The sequence below is a fragment of the Alosa alosa genome, chromosome 15 (genome assembly GCF_017589495.1).
Source record: "Alosa alosa isolate M-15738 ecotype Scorff River chromosome 15, AALO_Geno_1.1, whole genome shotgun sequence".
Classification (NCBI taxonomy): domain Eukaryota; kingdom Metazoa; phylum Chordata; class Actinopteri; order Clupeiformes; family Clupeidae; genus Alosa; species Alosa alosa.
This window is the reverse complement of record NC_063203.1, coordinates 3,980,620-4,002,288: the sequence shown is the minus strand read 5'-3', so window position 1 is coordinate 4,002,288 and position 21,669 is coordinate 3,980,620. Positions and strand designations below refer to the sequence as shown.

The 21,669-nt window shown below is 47.3% G+C and overlaps 1 protein-coding gene across 4 annotated transcripts; it reads left to right on the top strand.

Moving 5' to 3' along the window:
* The first annotated feature begins 80 nt into the window (after positions 1-80).
* Positions 81-21,372, top strand: LOC125308059 (WD repeat-containing protein 49-like). 4 transcript variants are annotated; one of them, XR_007195827.1, is made up of 21 exons: positions 81-1,043; positions 1,287-1,320; positions 1,528-1,719; positions 2,544-2,975; positions 3,694-3,870; positions 4,153-4,324; positions 8,739-8,906; positions 9,170-9,318; positions 10,100-10,333; positions 10,745-10,909; positions 11,585-11,700; positions 12,649-12,779; positions 15,533-15,631; positions 15,746-15,910; positions 16,115-16,302; positions 17,224-17,421; positions 17,841-18,043; positions 19,915-20,042; positions 20,447-20,599; positions 20,889-21,104; positions 21,259-21,372. XR_007195827.1 is itself a non-coding variant. In XM_048264283.1 (21 exons), exons 3-21 carry the CDS (start codon positions 1,639-1,641, stop codon positions 21,299-21,301), a joined length of 3,138 nt encoding a protein of 1,045 aa, XP_048120240.1. In that variant the 5' UTR covers positions 81-1,043; positions 1,287-1,320; positions 1,528-1,638; the 3' UTR covers positions 21,302-21,372. The 4 variants fall into 4 exon arrangements, 3 of the variants coding, with proteins under 3 accessions (XP_048120240.1, XP_048120241.1, XP_048120242.1); XM_048264283.1 differs by having other exon boundaries at positions 20,889-21,024; XM_048264284.1 differs by lacking the exon at positions 1,287-1,320 and having other exon boundaries at positions 20,889-21,024.
* The last annotated feature ends 297 nt before the right edge of the window (positions 21,373-21,669 follow it).

Below are 21,669 nucleotides of genomic sequence, written 5' to 3'. Positions count from 1 at the left end.
TTTTGTCTGTCTCCTCTCTTCTCTTTGAATCTTCTTTGCTGTGTTCAATGCCCTCCAGTGCATCTGTTCTCATTCTCTGTACAGTCCAAATCGTTAGCCTTAATTCATATGAGGTCATTAATTAAGTAAAACACAGACTTCACGCCAGGCCCTCCAATCAGCTCATGTTTTTCAGAGCAATTAAGCCATTGGGTGAAATCATCCATGCTCATCTCCCACCCCAGAAGAATACTGATGTGTTGTCAGGGAACACAGGCTTATTTCTGAACTCTTCAGAGTTTGTGTTTTTAAAGGCCAATGAAGAGACCGTATTTCTACAGTAGTTTACTATATGTGGTATAGGATTAGCATTGCATGGCAGACCTTTGTTGCTAGAGAAAGCCACTAAGCAACCCTTGTCTCAATCTCAAAACCAAAGTTATTAGTTGGCTGAAAGGGATTTAGAAAGTAATCTCCACCTCCCACTAGAGAGAGAGTGCTAGCATGGGTGATTTCATATGTGGCAGTGGGTCAGTGCAGGTGCAGTGTATTTCTCTATGTGAGAAAGCATGAATGAGTTAGGTGAATGCACATTACAGCGAAAGAGAGTGGGTGAGTGCATGCATGTGTGTGAGAGAGAGTTGTTAAACGGGTGTAGGCAGTAATTGTGCTAAGATAAGCTCCTCTCCTGTGTCCAATCTGTGAATAGGCGACTGGGTTGGACACAAACACAAGCCTCTCCTGGTTCCTAGTTGCCTGGAGACATAGCCGAGGCTTTGGACGAGGGGTCTAATAAAAGGAAATTGTGTGTGAATGTCTGTGTGGCCTCCTGGACTGTGTCCACCGCTGCGTATACGTCTCCCACTGTTCCCTCTCGTCCACTTCAGTCCCCCTCTCAGTCTGGGGGTCTGTGGACGTGCGGAAAGTAAGCTCCTCTCTGTGGCGTTGATGTCTTTGGAACTTCCATCACTAGGATTTGTGTTTTAAGGGACAAGAGCTTTGAGGTGGAAGTGTGCGGATGTGTGATTGAGCTGTGTAACGTCCCTCCTTGTGCACAATGTTGGGTAAGAAACACATTTCTATCTGCTTTAGCAACATTTTATCAATCATTTTCCGTGAATAAAGTAAGTCTTGAAAAAGGGACTTTGTTGTAGATCTCTTGTTGTCATGGCTGCATCTGTTCTATTTTTGCTGATTACGCTGATCAGTGTTTATGATCACTGGAGGCCATAAACACTGTTCTGTGCAGCAATGGCACTGGCTGAGTTGGAATTCCATCAGGCTTGTTCTTTTGTGTCCCTCTGCAGTAGCCTGGTGCTGTTTTATAGTCCTGCATCAGAGGTCAGCCCCTACTCATTATGCACATCCCTCATTTTATGACCTTAATGCTATGACAACAAGCTCGGTTAGTGTGTTGTGCACTGCAAATTCCAGCAACCTAGTTACAGCCTCCTCAACATGAGTTAAAACTATGTGTTAGTCTCATGTAGATCTACATACCCCTTGGTCTTGTTATTTGTGACTATGACATATGACTTATCCCTGTAGCCCTGTAGCAATCCAATCAGTCAAGTGCCAAGACCCTCCCACCACCACCACCCCTCCACCCACCATTCCCTCATAAGATCGCTGGTGGTTGGCAGCTGACAGGCGGAAACCATGGAGACGCACGGGGAGACAGGATTATTGGAGTGTCGACTCTGTATGGAAGACCTGGTGAAAATGCAAAACCTATTTCTGGTAAGGTCTGAGAGAGAACACCTAAGCCTGAAAACATTCTCCTGAGGTGAATTTGTGTATGCAATGTTTTGAAGGAGCACCGAGACATCTTTTGGAACAGAGAGAAGCAGCCTGCCCATTGGCTGTCTTCAGTTGTGTTCCTTGCAGAGTGTGATAATACCTGCTTGCCTCTGGCTTCAACTTGAGGGCATGATTTTTGTCCTCTTCTAATTGCAGTATTCGCAGTGTCTCTTTGTTATCCACTGGCACCACAGATACTGTACAACACTGACTTTGGCCCAAATCTGGCCCTGATCCTTGTCAGCTGATAGAGCGGACATCTGTTCAAGCTGCCCTTTAAATGCTGCTGTTGAGAACAACAGAAGAGACACAGGATATCTGTAGCTCCTCTCTTTGTGCCTCCACTTCTTCGCTCGATCTTGGCTGAGACTGCTGTCCCACTTATCAGCTGACTAGCTCTGGGTGTAAAATTGATTATCGCTTAAAGCAACCACAAGTATCTTAACGGACATTTAAATGAATGAGTTCTCTTTTTTTTGCTAAATAAAAGAAAATTGATTTCTAACCCCTAAGCACTGTGAGGACATTTTAATTACTCTCCCCAGATGTTTTCCAAGATTCATGATTCACCAGGGGAATCTGTCCAATCTCACTCCCTTATTCCTGCAGTTCCCACTGCACTAATCTGGGTAAACCTTACATTTCTCCTTCAGGGGAGTTTTCATAGCCTGATGGATTAGAGTGGTAGATAGCTGATGGTGAAGTCGTTGCTGTGTCTGTGGGTGACCTCACCTGACCACTGTCTCCCCATATGCCCTCCGCAGCCTGCGGGCAGCAGCCTGGGCCGTGAGGAGTTCATGGAGCGGGCGTGTGTGGCGGTGGGTCGCGGCACGCGGGAGGAGTACGGCCAGCTGTTCGACAGCGTGGACGTGTCGCGGGAGGACCGTCTGGACTGGACTCGGCTGACCACCTTCCTGCTGCTGAAGCTGTGCGAGCAGGACGAGCAGGCGCGGGCGGCCACCGTGCCACGCTGGAGAGCCCCGCGTCCACTGCCCTCTCCACACAGGGAGCCCGTCCAGGGGGTGGCGCTGCTGCGCTCCAGTCCCAGCCGATTCGTCAGCCTCAGCAAGGATGGTGTGCTGGGGGTGTGGTCTGACGAGCTGGGGCTCCTCAAGAGCCTCCGGCTGACCAACGAGTCCGTCAAGCCCAAAGACCTCTGGGCAACGGCCATGGTTGTGCTGCCCAATGTCCACAAGGTAAAGGCATCCTAAGTCAGTGCTTAGTCCTCTTTCCTCTACACTTTCACTTTTCTCTCTCTCTCTCTCTCTCTCTCTCTCTCTCTCTCTCTCTCTCTCTCTATTTGCATCTCTATTCATCAGTCTGTCGGCCTGTCACATTCTCTGGTTCTTCCTGTGTGTGCTCTCATGTGATGGCCTAATACAGATATCTTCCATCGTTGCATTCGTTAACTCAATGTCAGAGGAACTGTAAAAGATGTCCCTGCTGTAGAACTTTATCTTATGAGAATCTAGCATTGGGTTGGACTAAATGAAATTCAGTGTGTGCAGTTTCATGCATTTTACCTTTTAAAAATGATTTGCAAGTTTATCCTAGCTTTGGTCCATTTGCCCTGTGTCTTTTGTTCTTTTTTGTTTACATTTGAAGAAATGCTAAAAAGGTGTCTCCTTCCTGCGTCACATCTACATAAGCACCCTGATAAATATAGCTCTGTGACTGTTGAATATTGAAAAGCTGCATTTGTATATCAAAGGCAGCTATGCACCTATCTCTCCCAGGACACTATATTTTAGACCTCGGTTGGGCTCTCTGATTCACTTGCTCTAATGATAGCAGCACTTGAAGTCCCACTCCCTTACATCCTCCACCCCTCCCTCGTGTTCTCCCTCCCTTCCTCTATCTCTCTCTCTCTCTCTCTCTCTCTCTCTCTCTCTCTCTACCTCCTGTCTTCTGCAGGTCGCGGTTGCTTTCACCAGCAAGGAGATCTGTTTCTACGATCTGCTCTCCAAGCAGGAGTTCAGTTGTCAGTACAAATTACAGGGCCTGAGGCACACTCCCATCGCCCTGGACTACTGGTACAACCCACAGGATCCAGACCAGGCCGTGCTGAGTCTGGGGGACGTGGGAGGGAAGGTGAGAGTTAATGAAATGGAACTACAAAGCTATTTAAAGCTCTGGACTCCAAAGCTATTTTACATTCATCACAGCAAATCATTTTGTGGTCAGTGAGCAAAACTACATACTAATCTATGTTTTTGACATAGTCTGTTTGACAGCATCAGGCAGCCTGCAGTGCATCATGGCAGCTGTATCAGTGGACACTTCTGTGCTGTGTGTGTGTGTGTGTGTATATGTGTGTGTGTGTGTATATGTGTGTGTGTGTGGGTGGGTGTGTGTGTGTGTGGTCTGGGCTAGGTGACTGTGGTGTGTTTCCGGACGGCTCAGATCGCCCTGTTTGAGAGGCCCAGTGTGTCGGTGGAGCAGGAAGCCACGGTGGTCATCCAGTGGGCCGAGCTGGCCGAGGGCCAACACCGCTGCTGCTACACCAGCGCACACATTGCCCACGGCCACAGCTGGGTCCGTAAAGGTGAGTCCAGCCTCAGCCACATCTCCCCACTGCCTCCCTCTCCTGCACCAATAGACAAACCATCACTGCAACTCTACAGCAGATACTTCTTTTTAAAGATGTTCAAACTTTAGTGTGAGTAATGCATCTTTGAGCCTCTCAGACACTTCATGTATTTAAGTCTGCACTCTGCGGTTCGCTTTCTCATCTGGCCTATTAACATCTCAAGGTTATCTGCTATAAATGTTCAACAAGCTATCTGCTTAGGCACCAAAATGAAATGAATACCGTTTGTAATTTGCATGAAATCAGCATTTTTTGTGATTTGTATAGTATATTAAAGTAGAACTGCTTTGTAGTGCATTTCTCTAAGTCACAATTGCATGGTATCGTTATGTAGAAATGATGTGACAATATATTAACTCTTTTCCCAACACATTAAACTTTATGTCTGATGTTGGGGTAGTGCAGGTGAGAAGATATAATGAGCTTATATAAACAGAAGTTAGAACGGACTAGGAGGTATAATGGTTTGGGATCCAACTATTTCAGCCCTTCTGTATATTGCATATCCAGTTTAACTTGGATATGTTAAACAGTAGGACAATATAAAATGTCATAACAATAATTTCCTGCCTAATTGCTGACAGTAAGATAGTGGCGTATATTTTTTTTACAGTAGGCCCATTCCTAAAGTAGATTGAAAGTACTCAAAAAATATTACAGTGACTCTCTGTAGACTTTCCTCTGGAGATAATATTAAACCTTTTTTTTTTACGGCAGGCACCTTATTACTATGAAAACTGTGGTGATAAAAATGCAAGATAAGAATAGCATATATTGGCCATTAGCTTCCAGTAACTAACTGTAATTAAGAAATGTTAGTGAACCATAACCTTTCTATGCATCACTGTGTGTGTGTGTGTGTGTGTGTGTGTGTGTGTGTGTGTGTGTGTGTGTGTGTGTGTGTGTGTGTGTGTGTGTGTGTGTGTTTATCTCTAATGTGATTTGTGTGTTGTAGATGTGTTTTGTCGGTATGTAATACTAGTCAGCAGGTAAGTTGGCGATGGCACCTGAGACATTAACGCTATGTGTCAGTGGACTGACAGCGTGGCGAGCTTTCTAAAGAGCTCTTGACTGAGTCAGACAATCGTCTCCTCTGCATGAGTCCCAAATATTAATTAAAATGTTTAAGCGTTCGCTCAGCGCGGTCAAGGTCATGCATCAGCAGTGTTTATTCCCCTCCAATGTCACACCTAATAAGTTTCAACTGTGTGATGATTGGATAGTTTGATTTCACAGTCTAATTTGATGTCACTGGAGCATTCACATTTATGTACACAAACACACACATTGCCATTATATGGAGATCGATTTACAGATACATGCACACACACGCATCCACTAGAAACACACACACATGGGAACATGCACAGACTATGTACCTGTACACACACACACACACACACACACACACACACACACGCTGATCTCTCATACAATCTATCTCTTTTTTCTCTCTCTCTCTTTCTCTCTTGCTCTCTCTCTTTCACACACACATGCACATCATAATGACTTAGTGTCCTTCCCTCACACCTCGGGGATGAGAGTTGGGGCCTCAGCACTTGGTCCCCACGGTGGCCGTTTCATCGGCGGCCTCATCAGATACTCTGCGGTAGTCAGTCACGCGGCCCCCTTGCTTCACGGGCTGTCGCCTAGGGGCTGCTGAGCACGCATGCAGATTAGCAATTAGCCCATTGCGGCAACTCCCTCCGCATAAACATGGGGCCTACGCACGTGAGTATGCTCTCTCTCTCTCTCTCTCTCTCTCTCTCTCTCTCTCTCTCTCTCTCTTTCTCACTCCCTGTGCTCTCTCTCGTTTTGCCTCCATCACTGTCTGCCAGCCTGCTGTTTCCCATAAGATCACTGAAGCAAACATGACAGAGCGCACGCTGCCTCGCCATCCTCTGAGAGCATCCTGATGATGTCCTTTGGATAGTCCAGTGGAGAGGGAGACAGAGAGAGAGAGAGAGTAGACAGTATTGTCGACAGTATATCATTATCTCATGTGCAAGACCCCAGTGCCTGCCCTATGGTTGGTTCGTAGCTGAGGCCTTGATGCATCGCTCTGCCAAGCCTACAGCACGAGCCCAAAAGCATGGAGTGTGTGCCGCTTAAGAGGATGAAAGCAGCTCTTATTGACTGATTCGAAATGGCTCTTTAGACCTCTGTAGGAGTCCATGCAGAATGCGCGGAGGAATCTGATGACCCTCCAGTGCCCCTGTGGAAGAGAGCGGGGAGAGGGAGATTGGACACGCGGAGGGAGGGTCACCCGGAGGCAAGGGACCGAGTGGGAGACGAGGCCCAGAAGAGAGAGGCGGGGATGGGGGTGGGGGCGGGCAGAATGACAAGAGGAGAATGGAAGTTGAAACAAACAAGAGCAACAAACACGAGCGAGCAGAATGAAAACACAACAGAACATGAAAAGGACTTATTAATTGAAATTTGCAGGGTTGCTCTATCTCGGAGGCGGAAGGCTGGCTCTTTTTGAAGTCTCTCACCCCCGGAGAATCTGTCTGGTGTTAAGGATTAGACATGCTTTTGTGTGTGTGTGTGTGTGTGTGTGTGTGTGTGTGCACACGCGTGCATATCTGTCTCTCTGTGTCTGTGTGTATGTGTGTCTTGAGTTCCTTGAGTTCCTCTGGCAGTTACAAACAAGGGCCACAGAGATAGAAGGCCACACACACAAATACAGTATTTTGGTTTGATTCCACACTGGATGAAGTGGCTGTCTTCAGTAGAAAACAATTAACATCAATAATGTACATTAATATATATCATGTATCTACATACTAACCCTTAACCCTTAATCTTGTAACATGCACTTTCATATAGTATAATATGATGACGTATAGTGTAATAACTTTATGAAGTACACAGCACTTTAAGCACATAGTGTTACATACCGGTATGCATATGCATAGTATCCAAGCATACTTAACATCAACAAACATAGTGTTACATACCGGTATGCATATGCATAGTATCCAAGCATACTTAACATCAACAAACAGTTCCACACTGCCTTGACCAGAGCTCACAGTTTCAAGTGGTGTCGGGAATGAATGCACACCTCAGATGTATAAGTGTAAGTATATAGTATTAGTATATATACACTTTTGATCCTGTGAGGGAAATTTGGTCTCTGCATTTATCCCAATCAATGAATTAGTGAAACACACACAGCACACAGTGTACACACAGTGAGGTAAAGCACACACTAATCCCGGCGCAGTGAGCTGCCTGCAACAACAGCGGCGCTCGGGGAGCAGTGACGGGTTAGGTGCCTTGCTCAAGGGCACTTAGTCAGGGTTCGAACCGGCAACCCTCTGGTTACAGGTCCGAAGTACTAACCAGTAGGCCACGGCTGCCCCAATGTGTAGCTGCAAGATGTGTAGCTGCAAGATGTGTAGCTGCAAGATGTGTAGCTGCTCTTCCAGCAAAACATGCAGATTTGTAGTGTTTACTTAAAATCAGCTATTTTCCAGTAGAATTGCCTTGTAAGTGGCTAAAACTGCAATTGAATGTGAGGAAATTAACATTGATTTTTGTTGTGTTGCATCTTCTGAGGTATTACTTACTACTCACTATTAGTTACCACGACAACTTCCATTACCTCGGCTACAACAGCCAGTAGTAATGCTCTGCTACAACAGCCAATAGCAATACCAAAGTCCTTTATAAAACGTAACTGTTCGATTTAAATGTTTAGAGAGAGAATCCCTCTTCCCTTGTGTCTCCATGTGTGGGGACAGGTGGTGACAACAGATCTCAGGAGCTTCTCTGCTGGTTGTGTCGTAAGGGTGTGATTCAGCATTAGTCATCAGGCTCTGAAGAGTTGATCAAATGGATTGCTGTGGCGCGCCATCAGCGCTGATTCTCTAGGGGCACACGTAATTTCTTCTCCCCGTCCTTTGATGAGTTTCTGAAAAAGGGGGAACAATGTGCTCAAGAGCTCACTGACTCACTCCTGCCTAAAATAGCCATCGGTTAGGTGCCAGAACTCTTAACTGGACTTAATCTTTTCTAGAGTGAGAATGTGTGGACTGGTCAGCACGCCGTCTGCTCTGCCCCTCGTCTCCCCTACAGACCTCTGCTTCACCCCTCCTCCTGTTTTCTGCATCATTATTTTGCCTTTTGCTTTCATAATACCCAATGCATTTCTCTGGGCCAACACTCTGTTGTAGCCAAATAGTTCAAGTTCAGTTTATTTGCCATTTGAACGCCTGAATAAGCTGCCCACTTTTCTTCCCCCATCATCCTTATGACTAATGGTTTAGCTTCACCTCAGAACCCTCTTGTTCCTATTTTACTCCTTGTCTGTTGCAACACTTTCTTCCTCTCCCTCTCTCTCACTCCTCCTCCCCTGTACCAGTGCGGTTCCTGGGCCCGTTGGAAGCTGTGGTGTCCTGCTCCTGGAGTGGCCAGGGCAGCCTGGTGTTGGCCTGGAGGGAGACGGAGGGCTCGCCCCTCAGAGTCACCCAATTCAACACACACACGGGCATCAGTGACCTGGACTACCACCCGACTCTTAATCTCATAGGTATGGCCAACCAGAGCATGGCACTTAACAGAGGTGAATATGATCACATAAAGCTTTCAGCTGCCCCACAGAGAGCTCTGTTCTGTACAGGAACTAGTATTCTTCCTTGACTGGTGTTCATTTGGTCAAGATACTGGAGCGCTGTATCCTCATCCAAACCTCACAGTGGCAAATATGAATCCAATGTAAAGATGGTGGTGTTAATTGTTGTTAGATTGGTGTTGATAAACTCAAGTGCTTCCTCCTGCTGACCTGCTCCTCAGCCACCGCAGGCCTCAACCAGCACGTGTACCTGTGGAACCCCTACGTCACGTCCAAGCCTGTGGGCATCCTGAGAGGCCACATGAGCAGTGTGCTGGCCGTGCGCTTCATCCTGGGAAAGAGACAGCTGCTCAGCTTCTCCAAAGACAAGGTAGCATACAGCTCAGAACTACACAGATGGGGGGTTAAGGATCGGAGGGGTTGCTGGGTCATCTGTTAAAGTTATCACCAATCAGTCACCCAGGGCTGTGTTTCCCAAAAGCTTTGTTGAGCAACCACTGTAGAAAATTTCAAGAGAGAGAGAGTGTTCGAAACGATATGATCTGTCATTTAACACTGGTGGTTGTTTCAGGAGATGCACTCCAAATCACTCCATTCCTTCCAGTCGGCTGTTATCTTGGTAAAAAACACATTTGTCTAGAGACCTGTTCTGAAACGCAATGTCTTAACGCTGCAGAGAGTAGACATTTTTCATCAGCACGATCACAGTATTTTTCTGCTGTTTCTCCCATAATTGAGGCGAAGTTAGTTGGGTAAAGGTTTTGGCAGGGACTAAAAAAGAGACAGAAAAAGAAAGCGTGTCGGAGAGGGGTACTGGGGGAAGCATGGGCAGAGGCAGAAAGGAAGCCTGAGAGCTGTTGACTGTGACAGCGCGGGAATAAAGGCCTTCTTTCCCCTCTATCTCCTGAGGTGCTCTGACTTGGTGCTTTGTCTTCCTGTTTTTGGAGGGCATGAGATGCTCTGTGATATGCTGTCTGAGATTTCCTTCTTTTCTGTTGTTACATATTTTGACTCCCTATTACAGTGAACGTTTATGCTGTGGGCTATTTTCTTTCTTTCCCTTCCTCACACACTCTCGCTCTCTGTCACACATGTGTTCGCGCACACACACACGCACGCACGCACGCACGCACGCACGCACGCACACACAGGTGCTAAGACTGTGGGACGTCTCCAGCCAGCTGTGTGTCCAGCGCGTGGCCGGCATCTTCCCCAAGACCCAGGAGTGCCAGACGCTGTTGTTCCTCCACGAGGAGCACAGCCGCCTGCTCCTCTCCTTCAACAGCCAGCTCCTGCTGCTCGAGGCCAAGACAGAGCCGGGCCAGAGGCTGACAAGCCACGAGAGCCCGGTCACCTGCGTCCTCTACAACTCCCTCTTCCGCCAGGTGGGGGCAGTGTGGAGCTGTGCTGGAGAGCGGTCGACCTGCAATCAGCCGCTTGCCGGTGACAGCTGCGGTGTTTTAAATGAGAAAGAATGGGCCAGGCCAAAGTCTTATCATTCAGCTGTGAAATGCTAGCTTGCATAATTATTCTTCATAAAAATTCTGATATTAGATCACATGTTTGATTGGCCTAAGTGTTTTGGAATGTGTTAAGGTAAATTGTGGAACCTGCTAACATACATCCATGGAAATAGTCTGAAGAGGTAAACAAAACAACTCTCCCCGTTTGACACAAACATTATTCTCTCTTCTTTTTCCCCCCTTCTCTGTCTGCCTGTCCCTGTCTACCCCTCCCTCTCTTTCTCTCTCTCTCTCTCTCACACACACACACACACTTACAAACACCATCATCAGGCAATTAGCAGTGACACCTGTTCCACTATAACATGCTGGCTCATGGACACAGGTCAGAAGGTGAAGCAGTTCACCCGTTGTCATGGAGATGCCGAGATTTCCACCATGGCGTTGGATGGGACCCAGACTCGGCTGTTTACTGCAGGAACCGACGGACTGGTAAAGGTACAGTCCCTGGCACTCTGATGGAAACAGACTGAGTGTCTCTCTTGCTCTTCCTTTCAGATGTGATTTTTTTACCAGCCTACATGGCACCTGTCAAACAGAGGTGTTTGAAATTCCCAACACTAGTGTTCTGTCATGTTCTCTATGCAGACATGTCAAGAGCGTGTTTTATTTCAGATTTTGTTGCCCGATTGTTCTGTGTCATAGTATTATGCTAATGTCTGACTGTGTTTGTGTCCTGTAGCCGTCGGTAACATGATTGTGCCTGTCTGGTTTGTCTCTGTGTTTGTGTTTGTGTCTGGAACACTCTTTTGTGTCATGCTCTGTTAGTCTTTGGTTGCCTTGGCGAGAGGTTTTTGTCTGGCTGGCTGAGAGTTTTATCTGAGTTTGAGTTTGTGCGATAAAGTGTATGAAGGCTCTTTATGTGTGTGTGTGTATGTGTGTGTGTGTGTATAAGAGAGTATTTCTGCTAACCTTTGTTTGTGTGAGTCCATTCTCTCTCAATCACATGCGTGTATGTCTGTGCATCAGATCAGGATCACTTGATATGTTTGTATGCACACATAGTGGCACAAACCTCTATACTGTATGTGTTTGTTTTTATTTCTCCTTACATATATATATATATATATATATATGTGTGTGTGTGTGTGTGTGTGTGTGTGTCTGTGTCAGATATGGGACTTTAATGGCCACTGCCACCACAGGCTGAATGCGGGACGTGACCAGGCGGCGGAGATCTCCCAGGTCCTGGTGCTGAAGAGGACAGTATTGGTGCTGGGCTGGGAGAGGTGGCTGGACACACTCAACTCCCCTGTGCAACTTCACCAGTTATCACACATCAACACATGCTTCACTGACCACTGCAGCTAATTAAAAACCTCACAAAATGACAACAGTGATCAGACAGACCTGGCCACCATTATATTTCATTATACCATTATATATATTATATTTTATATAAGTACACTATACTGCCATACCTTAGATAGTGATGGCTAACCTAAAGATCCTTGATTACTAATAAAGCTTTAACCCTCTCTGGCTAACCTTTGTCCCAAAGAAAGGAAGACACTTAAGTTATCTCTTTGACTCTCTCAGAGTGTTAGTCGAGCTTGTGGGAATCTTCTAAGTAATGCATTAATGAAAGTGTCTGTGGCATCTTAACCCTGAATCCGCTTGTGTACTGTAAAACCCAGAACTTAGTGTACTCAGCATCTTAACCCTAAATCTGTTTGTGTAAAACCCAGCACTTAGTGTACTCAGCATCTTAACCCTAAATCTGCTTGTGTAAAACCCAGCACTTAGTGTACTCAGGCTTCATGAAGGCTGCTCTTTCTCCTATCCTTTTGTGTGTACCAGTGTGTAGAATGGTTGTCTTCCAACATCTGTCACTTTGTTCATGTCCTCCTATGCATTTCAACATGCGGGAACAAAGGCTTTCATTGTGTGTTAGCGTCACGCCTGCGGTGCTAGGAACAGCGCTCGGAACACTCTGCCACTTGTATGCTGTGTGTGTGTGTGTGTGTGTGTGTGTGTGTGTGTGTGTGTGTGTGTGTGTGTGTGCATGTGTGTGTACATGTGTGTGTACATGTGTGTGTGGTGTGCGCACGGGCACTGCGGCGTGAAAGGGTTGGTGTGTGTCTGCTCTGCCACCTCTGTCTGACAAACACACATGGACGTGGTCCTCTGTCCTCCTCCTCCTCTCTCTCTCTCTCTCTCTCTCTCTCTCTGTGCAGGATCATCACAGTGTTCCGACCAGGCCGGTTCTCGAAGTTCTTTGTCCAGCCCTCTGAGTGGACGGGAGGTGTTCAGCACCGTGACGACGTGCTGTGTGCTGCTTTCCGACCTCCGCAGACTCTCGTCACAGGTACACAACACTCCCCCTCCCATCCGCACACACAACACACTAAGACCCTTAGTTGCCATGCAAAACCTCTGCTGCCAGTGTCAGTGCGCATTATACATTACATGTTCACACCCCTGAGCATCTTGCATCATGTACGTACGTCTATATCAAGTTCTAATCTAAAGGTCTGATCGCTGAATTATTCAGTGCATTGTAGCTCACGCTGAGTTGAGTGTTGACATTCTGCATGGCCTTTATGTAAGATGTGCCTGTCTGGTGCATCAGAGTTCACATGTGGGCAAGCGGATCCGCACGGAGGAGTGAGTGTTGAGTGTCGAGCCAGAGAGATTGCACGCTCACGCAAGACGGGCTGTGACTAAACCACTGGAGGGAGAGAGGCAGAGAGAATGAGGGGGGTGGGGTGGGGGGTGTTGGAGGGGGGTGGGTAATTAAAACTTCATTAGTCTCTGTGCTTGTTTTATCAAAGCGTGCACGCACGCTTCCACTCGCTGCCACTGCCGCTTGCTGCTGCCACTGCAGCCACCACCACCACCACCACCACCGCCACCACCGCTGCTGCTACTGCTTAACTGTGTCTTATCTGCCTCTGAGGCACAGCGCGCATCCTGCAGAGCCCTGAACTCAGGTTCAACTCCACAAAGGGCCGCGGAGCAATGCTGCCACTGTGGCGCACATCCCTGCAGAGTGGGTGTACACACACACACACACACTCACACACACACACTCACACACACTCACACACACTCACACACTCACACACACTCACACACACACAAACACATATAACACATATAACACAAACACATATAACACACACACACACACACACACACACACAAACACATATCTCTCTCACACATACAAACATATAGATCCTCACAGTGGCTTATTTCTGGGCTTGGATAGATATATTTTTTTCTGGCCTGTAGTGTAAAGCAGGCTGTCTCTGAGCTGACATGCGTGGTTGAGCTCAAACAGCAGGAGTAAATAAACAGCTCTCCACTCTGCCCAGAGTTTTACCCAGGGACACCTCTGGCTTTTCATGTGATACTGTTTAATTCAACCCAGTTTAATTGGGGATACCCCACTTATTTAAAACAGCCAAGGAGAGATGACAGAAGGATACAGTGCAATTTGGGAGATAGGCCTTGTGTCGGTATCAAGTTAAATATTTTCAATGTTACCTTAACATTACCCAAAAGAGAGCACAGTACTTACATACCCTTACAGGTCTATGACTAACAGCCTTTTAAGAATTCCTGATGACTGACAACTTGCTGCTAGCACAGATGAATGCTGCTGAATTCTAAAGTGGCGCATAACGAAGTGTCAGTGACCCTGATTCAGCTGTTTTAGCTTGACGTAGCGCGCTCACACTGGATAAAGAGAACCTGTGTGTTTGCTGACATGGTGCTTTTTCGCAGCCCCTTTTCGAGGCCAAGAGCAGCCCGAGACTCAACGTTTTGGGGAAGAAACTGTTGGAGGGAGGCAAGGGAGAAGAAATGAGTTCTGCAATGTGAGCAGAACTAACACGCGTTATTCGGAAAGTCACTGAGCCCTCTTTTTCCTTTTGCGCTCACCCTTCCCATTTCCCCAGCCCCGCTGCGCTCCTCTCTGGATTATACTAATGCTCAAATTAAATTAAGTTTATTAACGCGCGCTGAGGATGGAGCACTTGCAGGCCTGAATCAGAATGCAGGGGGAACATTTGGCTGTTGTGGGCGGCGGGTGGGGGGGGGGGTGGATGGGTGCTACACACACTCCTCTCTCCCCCCTCCTCATCAATATTCAGCCACTGCTCCACGCTGGCGAGTCACACACGCGCCGCTTTCACGGAGCCAGACCGAGTTGGAGCTGAGCTGTCAAGCCTCTTTTTCTTCCCTCCTCCTCTCCCTGCCTCCATCCCTCCCTCCCCATGGCTCCTCTTCTCACTCTTGTGTCAGTTCTCACCCCCGTTTTTTTTTACTCCTCTCCACGTTTCCAGTTCAAGGGAGCTTTTAGGAGAGGCTTGTTTGCGTGGAGGTGACTCCTGTTGGCATAGCCTGCTGCATGAGCTGACGTGCGGATGGGCTTTCAGCGAAGGTGTACTATCACTTCCTGTTGCGCCACGCCTGCCTTCTTTCGCTTCCAACAGAGAGGGCGTTTGCTATTCCACTGCTATTGAAGACCTTTAAACCTTTTTATTCGTCCCCATTAACAGGAGAGCTTTGAGAAATGACATGCAAATGCCAAGGCCAGCGACAGCACAGCCCGGAGGTAGATAATTGGAAAAGAGGCGGTCAAGTCCTCTGACTGAAAGATTTATGAGGCGTCCAGTGGCTGCCCAATGTCTTCACAGGACATGGCTATGACTACGCCCCGCAGCAGTTTGGGCTCACCTTTGTTAGTCGCCTTCATTACTGCTTCACACTGAGTCACTGGAAAAAGAGGAAGTGGAAAAGAGAGAGAGAGAGAGAGAGAGATTAGAGATGGAGAGAGAGTGGGGTAAAGAGGAAAACGAGAGAGAGAGAGTGTGCGGCCAGGCGGTGTGTGAAGAACCTTGGATAAGTGTGGCCACTGGGCACATGAATAATGCAGTGCTGCCTCTGCCTCTCATTTTCCCACATCCAAGACCCTGAGATAGAAGTTCTGAAACATTAGTCTTCCTCATTGTCATTTCAGGCCTGTCTGGGCTGGGCTGGGCTGGGCCGAGTTGGGACTGGGGCCAGCGCAGAGGACCTTGCGGAGTAACTTTGAGCTCTCTCTGTTTTCAGGCAGCTACGACGGCGAGATCATAGTGTGGAATAACAGCACAGAGAACGCACTGCGCAAACTGCGAGCAGATGGCCAGCAGAGCGTCCGATCCAAATCAGGTTTGAGCTGCTCACAGTCAGCGCTGTGCGCTAGGCTAACACTACGTGACACTTTACAGCTATTGATCAGACTTGTAAAGGAGGTTGTGTAAAGGAGGTTGTGCTGCTGTGCAGATTGGGCGCTGCTTAAGGTTGACCAGTCAGCAGCTGCAGACCATGGGCAGTCCCCTGCTACCTCTGGCTCATCACTGCCACCTGCTGGACAGGATGGACCGGAGGAATGCCAGGCCATCACTAGGCTCTTCTTCCTGGAGCGTCAAAAGGGAGTCATTACTGCAGGTATAATGACTTCATCAGTTTGAGGTCAACTCTCGGCATATTATTCTGAATGTTGGCCAAGAGAAGAGGACAGAGTCAGTTGTTGTTTGGCTTGGCACAATATGATAAATAAGTTGTCATGGCTAAAACGCTCTAGACCAATTTGTAGGGGAATTTTTTGATTTCTCTTGATTTTGTTGATGCTTGCTTGGCCATCGTTCCTAGGTGGAGCTGACCTGGTTTCGTGTGGGATGTCAGGCCTGGTGAGGTTCTGGAACACTGCCCACTGCATCCTGGTGGCCGAGTTTGTCGCCCATAAAAGGTCAGGCTCCATCATTCTGACAGTGGACGGGAGTGGGCGGTATCTGGTGACCGCAGACGTGCATGGAGGAATGAAAGTCTGGGATTTACAGGTGAGTCTGAAGAAGAGAGACAATATCAGGGAGCAGCATGGACACACATGCTCTGATTTACTTTATCTGCAGGCTTTTATGGTGTGATGCTCTGGACCCCTGCCAGTCCAAGTGGGAAATTAATTTTCATCATTAGCACTTAATTATGGAGACCCCTCTGGGTGTGTGTAAGAACATTCTAGATGTTTTTGATGAAATACCACATTGTCATTCAATTCACATGTCTGGCCTCGTGAGCCACAAAGATGTATCACCAGCCCTGTGACAAGGGTGAGTTTTATTTCTCGTGTGATATTCCTCCTGTTGACTGTCAGCACTGGAGGCGCTCTAGTGTCCTTGAGAGACAAAGCAAGCCTGACAACACAAGCAGGTGATTGATGAGGCGAACGCCGGGTGTTTGTCAATTCCCCATAGCTTTCCTCAAAATAAACGGGCGTCTCGATGAGGATGGATTGTATTCTCGTTCTCCATTTTACCACCTCATTCACTCAGGATAATTTGGTGTCTCACATTTACGTCGTAGACAGACTGTTTGTTTGCTTTAATTATGGTTCGGTTATGAATCGGCATGCCTTGTCTGTAAAGGATCACGTCAAGTGATGTTTGTTTTCTCATAACTGAGTACACGTACGGCAGCACATTGAAACCAGATGGGAACAAGGCGGGGACAGATAAATCGTAAACAGCGGACAAAGAAATGGAAAATGATGTACGTAGCTTGTAAAATCCTTCACATTGTGCCAGTAAAGGCTAGCAGATGTGGCCACATGACCTAGAGGGAGAGTCTACAAGAGTCTATACATTGCCTCTGATTGATGAACTTGTGCACCGACACTCTTATTTGCAGTCGGTCAGTCATGTGGCCAGGACATAGACAATACCACTGAACAGATTAGTCTCATGTGGTTCTATTGATCTCAGGACTACTGCCTTCAGTCCAGTGACGGAGTACTCAGACGAGCCCCCACTCTCCTGTCCAGCCTCCGGCCCCACACGGACTGTGTCACACACCTGGAGACCTGTGTCCATGGCGACCAACTCTTTCTCCTGTCCACATCTACAGACTACACTGTGGCTTTAACCTACCTTCCAGGACACTGTGTGGGGATATTTGGACAGGTGAGTAAAAACAGACGACCACAACAACAACAACAACAACAACAACAACAACAACAACAACATGATAGCAAGTAAATAACAGATGTGTTTCATTAGCAAAAAGACCAAAGGTTTCTTTTAAAATATGAGATACATTGTCTGCATCTGCCAGTTGTTTCAGAGAAGTTAGAGGATGCTTCTTCTTTGTCTCTCTCTTAAAGAAGAAATTTCAAAGAGCTAAACTTTTCCAGATATTGAAACTCAGAGACCTAGTTAGAGACAAGTCCAAAAAGTGCTTTTGCCTGTGTTGGCCTAGGGCTATCTCTCACAGGTGAGTTATGTCTTAGTGTCTAACCTGAGGCCATGGAGAATCTAGTAGCTGCTGTCAGCTTCAGATCACAGCACCATCTGTCTCCTGCTGTCCTCACTGCCACCATTAGGAGGAGCACTGGCGCCTTGGCGGAACAGACTGCACCCCCCCAATGGAGGTGCAGGACGGAGAGCTCGCGGAAGGTGAGATGGCCGAGTCCCCCCTCACTCCTCAAGGGTCTCAAGGGCATCACAGTGACCAAGGCTCAGCCTCCCAACACTCCGCTCCCTCGGCTGAAGACACCACTCTAGCAGAAGAGAAAGATCACAGCCAGTAAGTTCTACAACACGGCTGTTTACGTGTAATATAATCAGGTAACACTTGTAGAAGGGGCATAACACCATGTTGCCTATGGTGGTGGATGGTCTGTGGGCACATCTGAATTAGACATATGGATATTTATCCTACATTCCCCAACACTTGGTTTCCCTCCCAAACAGACGGGACTGTGGGGCTCAGCCCTCTCATGTTTGGGTGTAAACAGGCAGCTGGTGGGTAAATGCCAGCAGAAGGGCTCTTTCCACACGAGAGCCTTTATCACATAATTACCTCAGAAATCCATTACGGCTGCTTCACACGCACAGAATAAATCGACGAGAGGGTTCTAATGCTCTCGCAATACCACTGCAACACCAGTTAAACTTCACAGCACCCATCACACAAAGATCTAGATGATAGCAGATCAAAGTGAAATCAGGATCAGGAATAATTGAGATGTAACTTATCAAACATAAATAAATATAAACGATAGATGAATTACCTGAGGTGAAACATTGAAAGGGTTGAGTCAGAGCTCAGAGAATTCTAATTACTTACAGGAGGTCAGTATTTAATAGACCTGATAGACTACTCTGTATCTCAGGTTCAAGTAACTGATTTCAGATCAGACCTCCACTGTTTCCTGTGTGAGTTTGCGATGGAGGCTCTCATCAAATGATTTGACTTAGAAGTACACCTTCCTGGATCTTTGGACCAGGGAGCAGATTCATATATTAAGCTTTTACTACGGACCTAACACTAAGGGCTCTGCCAGTGGTGATATTTTCTGGGTAAAAGTCACAACTCTGATCCTGGGGGCAACCTCACAAGATTCAAGAGACTTCAGAGGACCGAGGACAGTACAAGTCCATAGTCCTCTTCACAGACTCTGGAACTTGAAAAGAGTAGGTTTCAGTATACAGCTACTTTCAGCAACCTACAGAGGGGTTTAGAGGGGTCTTGTTTAAGACGGAGTCCCCAAAGGGAGGACTAAATAGGCTTAGCACCGTGGGAACACGACATGTACAGCGGAAAACCAGGACCCCTAAATGTCAAAGTATAATTTGTGCATTGGGTCCTTTGCTATGGTGTATGGGAACTCTAAAAAGTTGGGATAGAAATGTTTTGGTGTATGTCAAGTAGAAATAATCAGATGCAGTGAAGCAGACACACAAAAAAAACACATGGAATCGTAGGCACGCATGCTTGCACACACACACACACACACATACACACATACAGATACAGATACAGATACAGACACACACACACACATACAGATACAGACACACACACACACACACACACACACACACACACACACATACATACATACATACATACACACACACACCCACACACACACACACACACACATACACACACACACATACAGCAAATAGTGCATAGATGGTGACAGTGGTACCCTGCGATCCACACTGCTGACTGGTACCTGTGTCATGTTGACAGTGATTGTGCCTCCGAGGCAGCACAGCCGAGGGCTGAGAAGCGGATCAAGGGGGCGCAGTGGGGGCGACTGCGGCTGGAAGACCCGGGGCCAACTGGGTGCACCATCACCCTCCCAAAACACAGAGTTTAAAAGTTCACATGCTAATCACTTTGTCGGAAACAAAACTCTCTGCACCGAGTGTTCCCCAGTTCCCCACCATGGTGCAATTATCAGAGAACAAGAAGACCTCTGATCCCATTACATTTGGTTCTCCCACATCTTCAGATGGTGCAGCACAATCAGATAAATGCCTCTTTGCGATGGTTTGACATCAGACGTCATTCCCATTGGCGGAGCATCAGTCTAATTTGGTGCCTGTTTTCTTCCCTGCCTCACGGTGGGAGATGATGACGATCATTATTTCCCCGTCTGCAAGGGAACTCTGGGAGACCAGCGTGGCTGTTGAGAGTCGCCGCGTTCCGGGGAGAGGCTCGGAGCCGAGGCATGGCCTCAAGGAGGCCGAGAGGAGACCGCACGCCAACAACAGATCCTCCGCGTCTGCGGGTGAGTCTCTGATCTGCCGACGTGGGCAGAGCTTTGGTCTGCGACACTTCCAGTGTGTCTGTCGCAGTCGCAGTACAGGCTGAACATCATCTGGCTCTTTCAAGTTTTGTCCTTGTCTGCTACAACCAGACAGATATTCTCTTTGTGAATGGAGTCCCAGGGAAAGTTGAGCTGGGAGCAATAGTTTAGCTTTGTCGCTACAGCACCCCCAGCATCTCTCTCTTCTCACACAGTGGCTGTGTCTCAAACCGCATACTTCCGTCAGTTCACTGCTAGTGTGCACTGAGTGCTTACTTGAGTTGTGCCCACTTTTAGATGGTTAGTATTGTCCCAATATCTGCACTATATATTTAAACTGAAGTGTGCAAGTAGGCTGTTTGAGACACTGCCTCTCCCCCACGCAGGTCCATTCAGTGAGCTGACACTTGGGGAGCTGCAGTCAGTGCAGGGTCTGGACAAGCCGGACTTTGTGGCCAACCCTCACCTGTACTTCGGCCGCATGTGGGACAGCACGACCCCAACCCCACCCCCTCCTCCTCTTTCTCCTCCCAAAGAAAGTGAGCCATTACTCTATGACCCGTCTTGCTTGCTCTCTCTCTCTCTCTCTCTCTCTCTCTCTCTCTCTCTCTCTCTCTCTCTCTCACACACACACACACACACACACACACACACACACACACACACACTCACTCCTCACATGTTTGCCATCAGAAGTGAATGTGACAGACCCATATACGTAATGTGTGGCTACTTTCACATATCCACCGACAGTGTGTGTATTTGTGTGCTTTTGTATGTGTGTGTGTGTGTGTGTGTGTGTGTGTGTGTGTGTGTGTGTGTCAACAGCAACACTGAAGGCATCCTTTGATGAGAGGAGCCTTTTCCCTAAGGAGGTGCTGCAGAGAGTGGAGGGCTCTGGCTTGCTGGGCAGGTCACAGGTAGCCCGAGGGGGGAAGAGGACTGCTGGCCAGGGACATGGCAGGTGAGTCACTTCTGCTCATCTTCACTCTGGATGGTCACTTTCCCTTCACTCTCTCCTTCAGAGCCCATCTGTTCCATGTGGTGAGTCACGTCTGTTGGACTGAATCAGAAACATCTCTTGCTTTTGTATGATTTGTTTGCAAGGTGTTGAGTCAGTTAGTGTTTCTCTTGTTAAGTGGGAGTGAATGTTGATTTGACCTAATATGTCGGCTGTTATTTTTCTCCTTTTGTGCAGGAAATTTAAACCGAGCTTCACAGGAACCTTCAAAACCAAATAAAGATTCCTCCAGACAGTTTTCTTGTACACATTTTGTGCTAACACACACACACACACACACACACACACACCGCATATGCACAGATGAACAAACATGCACACAGCCACATTGTCTTTGATAATGAACTGTATGATGTCTGAATATCAAAGTATTTATGCATATAAATGTAATTGTAGTTAAAACTCTGTGAGTATCATTTGTTTGGTTTGCATTTTCACTGGCAATTTCACTGCATTGTATTTCTGTTTTTCATATCTAAACAATATGAGGAGATGCCATCCATTCAGTATTCAATATGTAAACTACTGGAATACATTGTATTTGCCTTAATAAAAATGTTTTCAAATAAAATGTGCCGACAGACATTT

Coding starts and splice junctions, on each gene's coding strand:
- LOC125308059 (XM_048264284.1), top strand. CDS start 1,639: ATGGAGACGCACGGGGAGACAGGATTATTGGAGTGTCGACTCTGTATG. Junction 10,334..10,744: donor ACAACTCCCTCTTCCGCCAG/GTGGGGGCAGTG, acceptor CACCATCATCAG/GCAATTAGCAGTGACACCTG. Junction 15,632..15,745: donor GAGCGTCCGATCCAAATCAG/GTTTGAGCTGCT, acceptor GCTGCTGTGCAG/ATTGGGCGCTGCTTAAGGTT.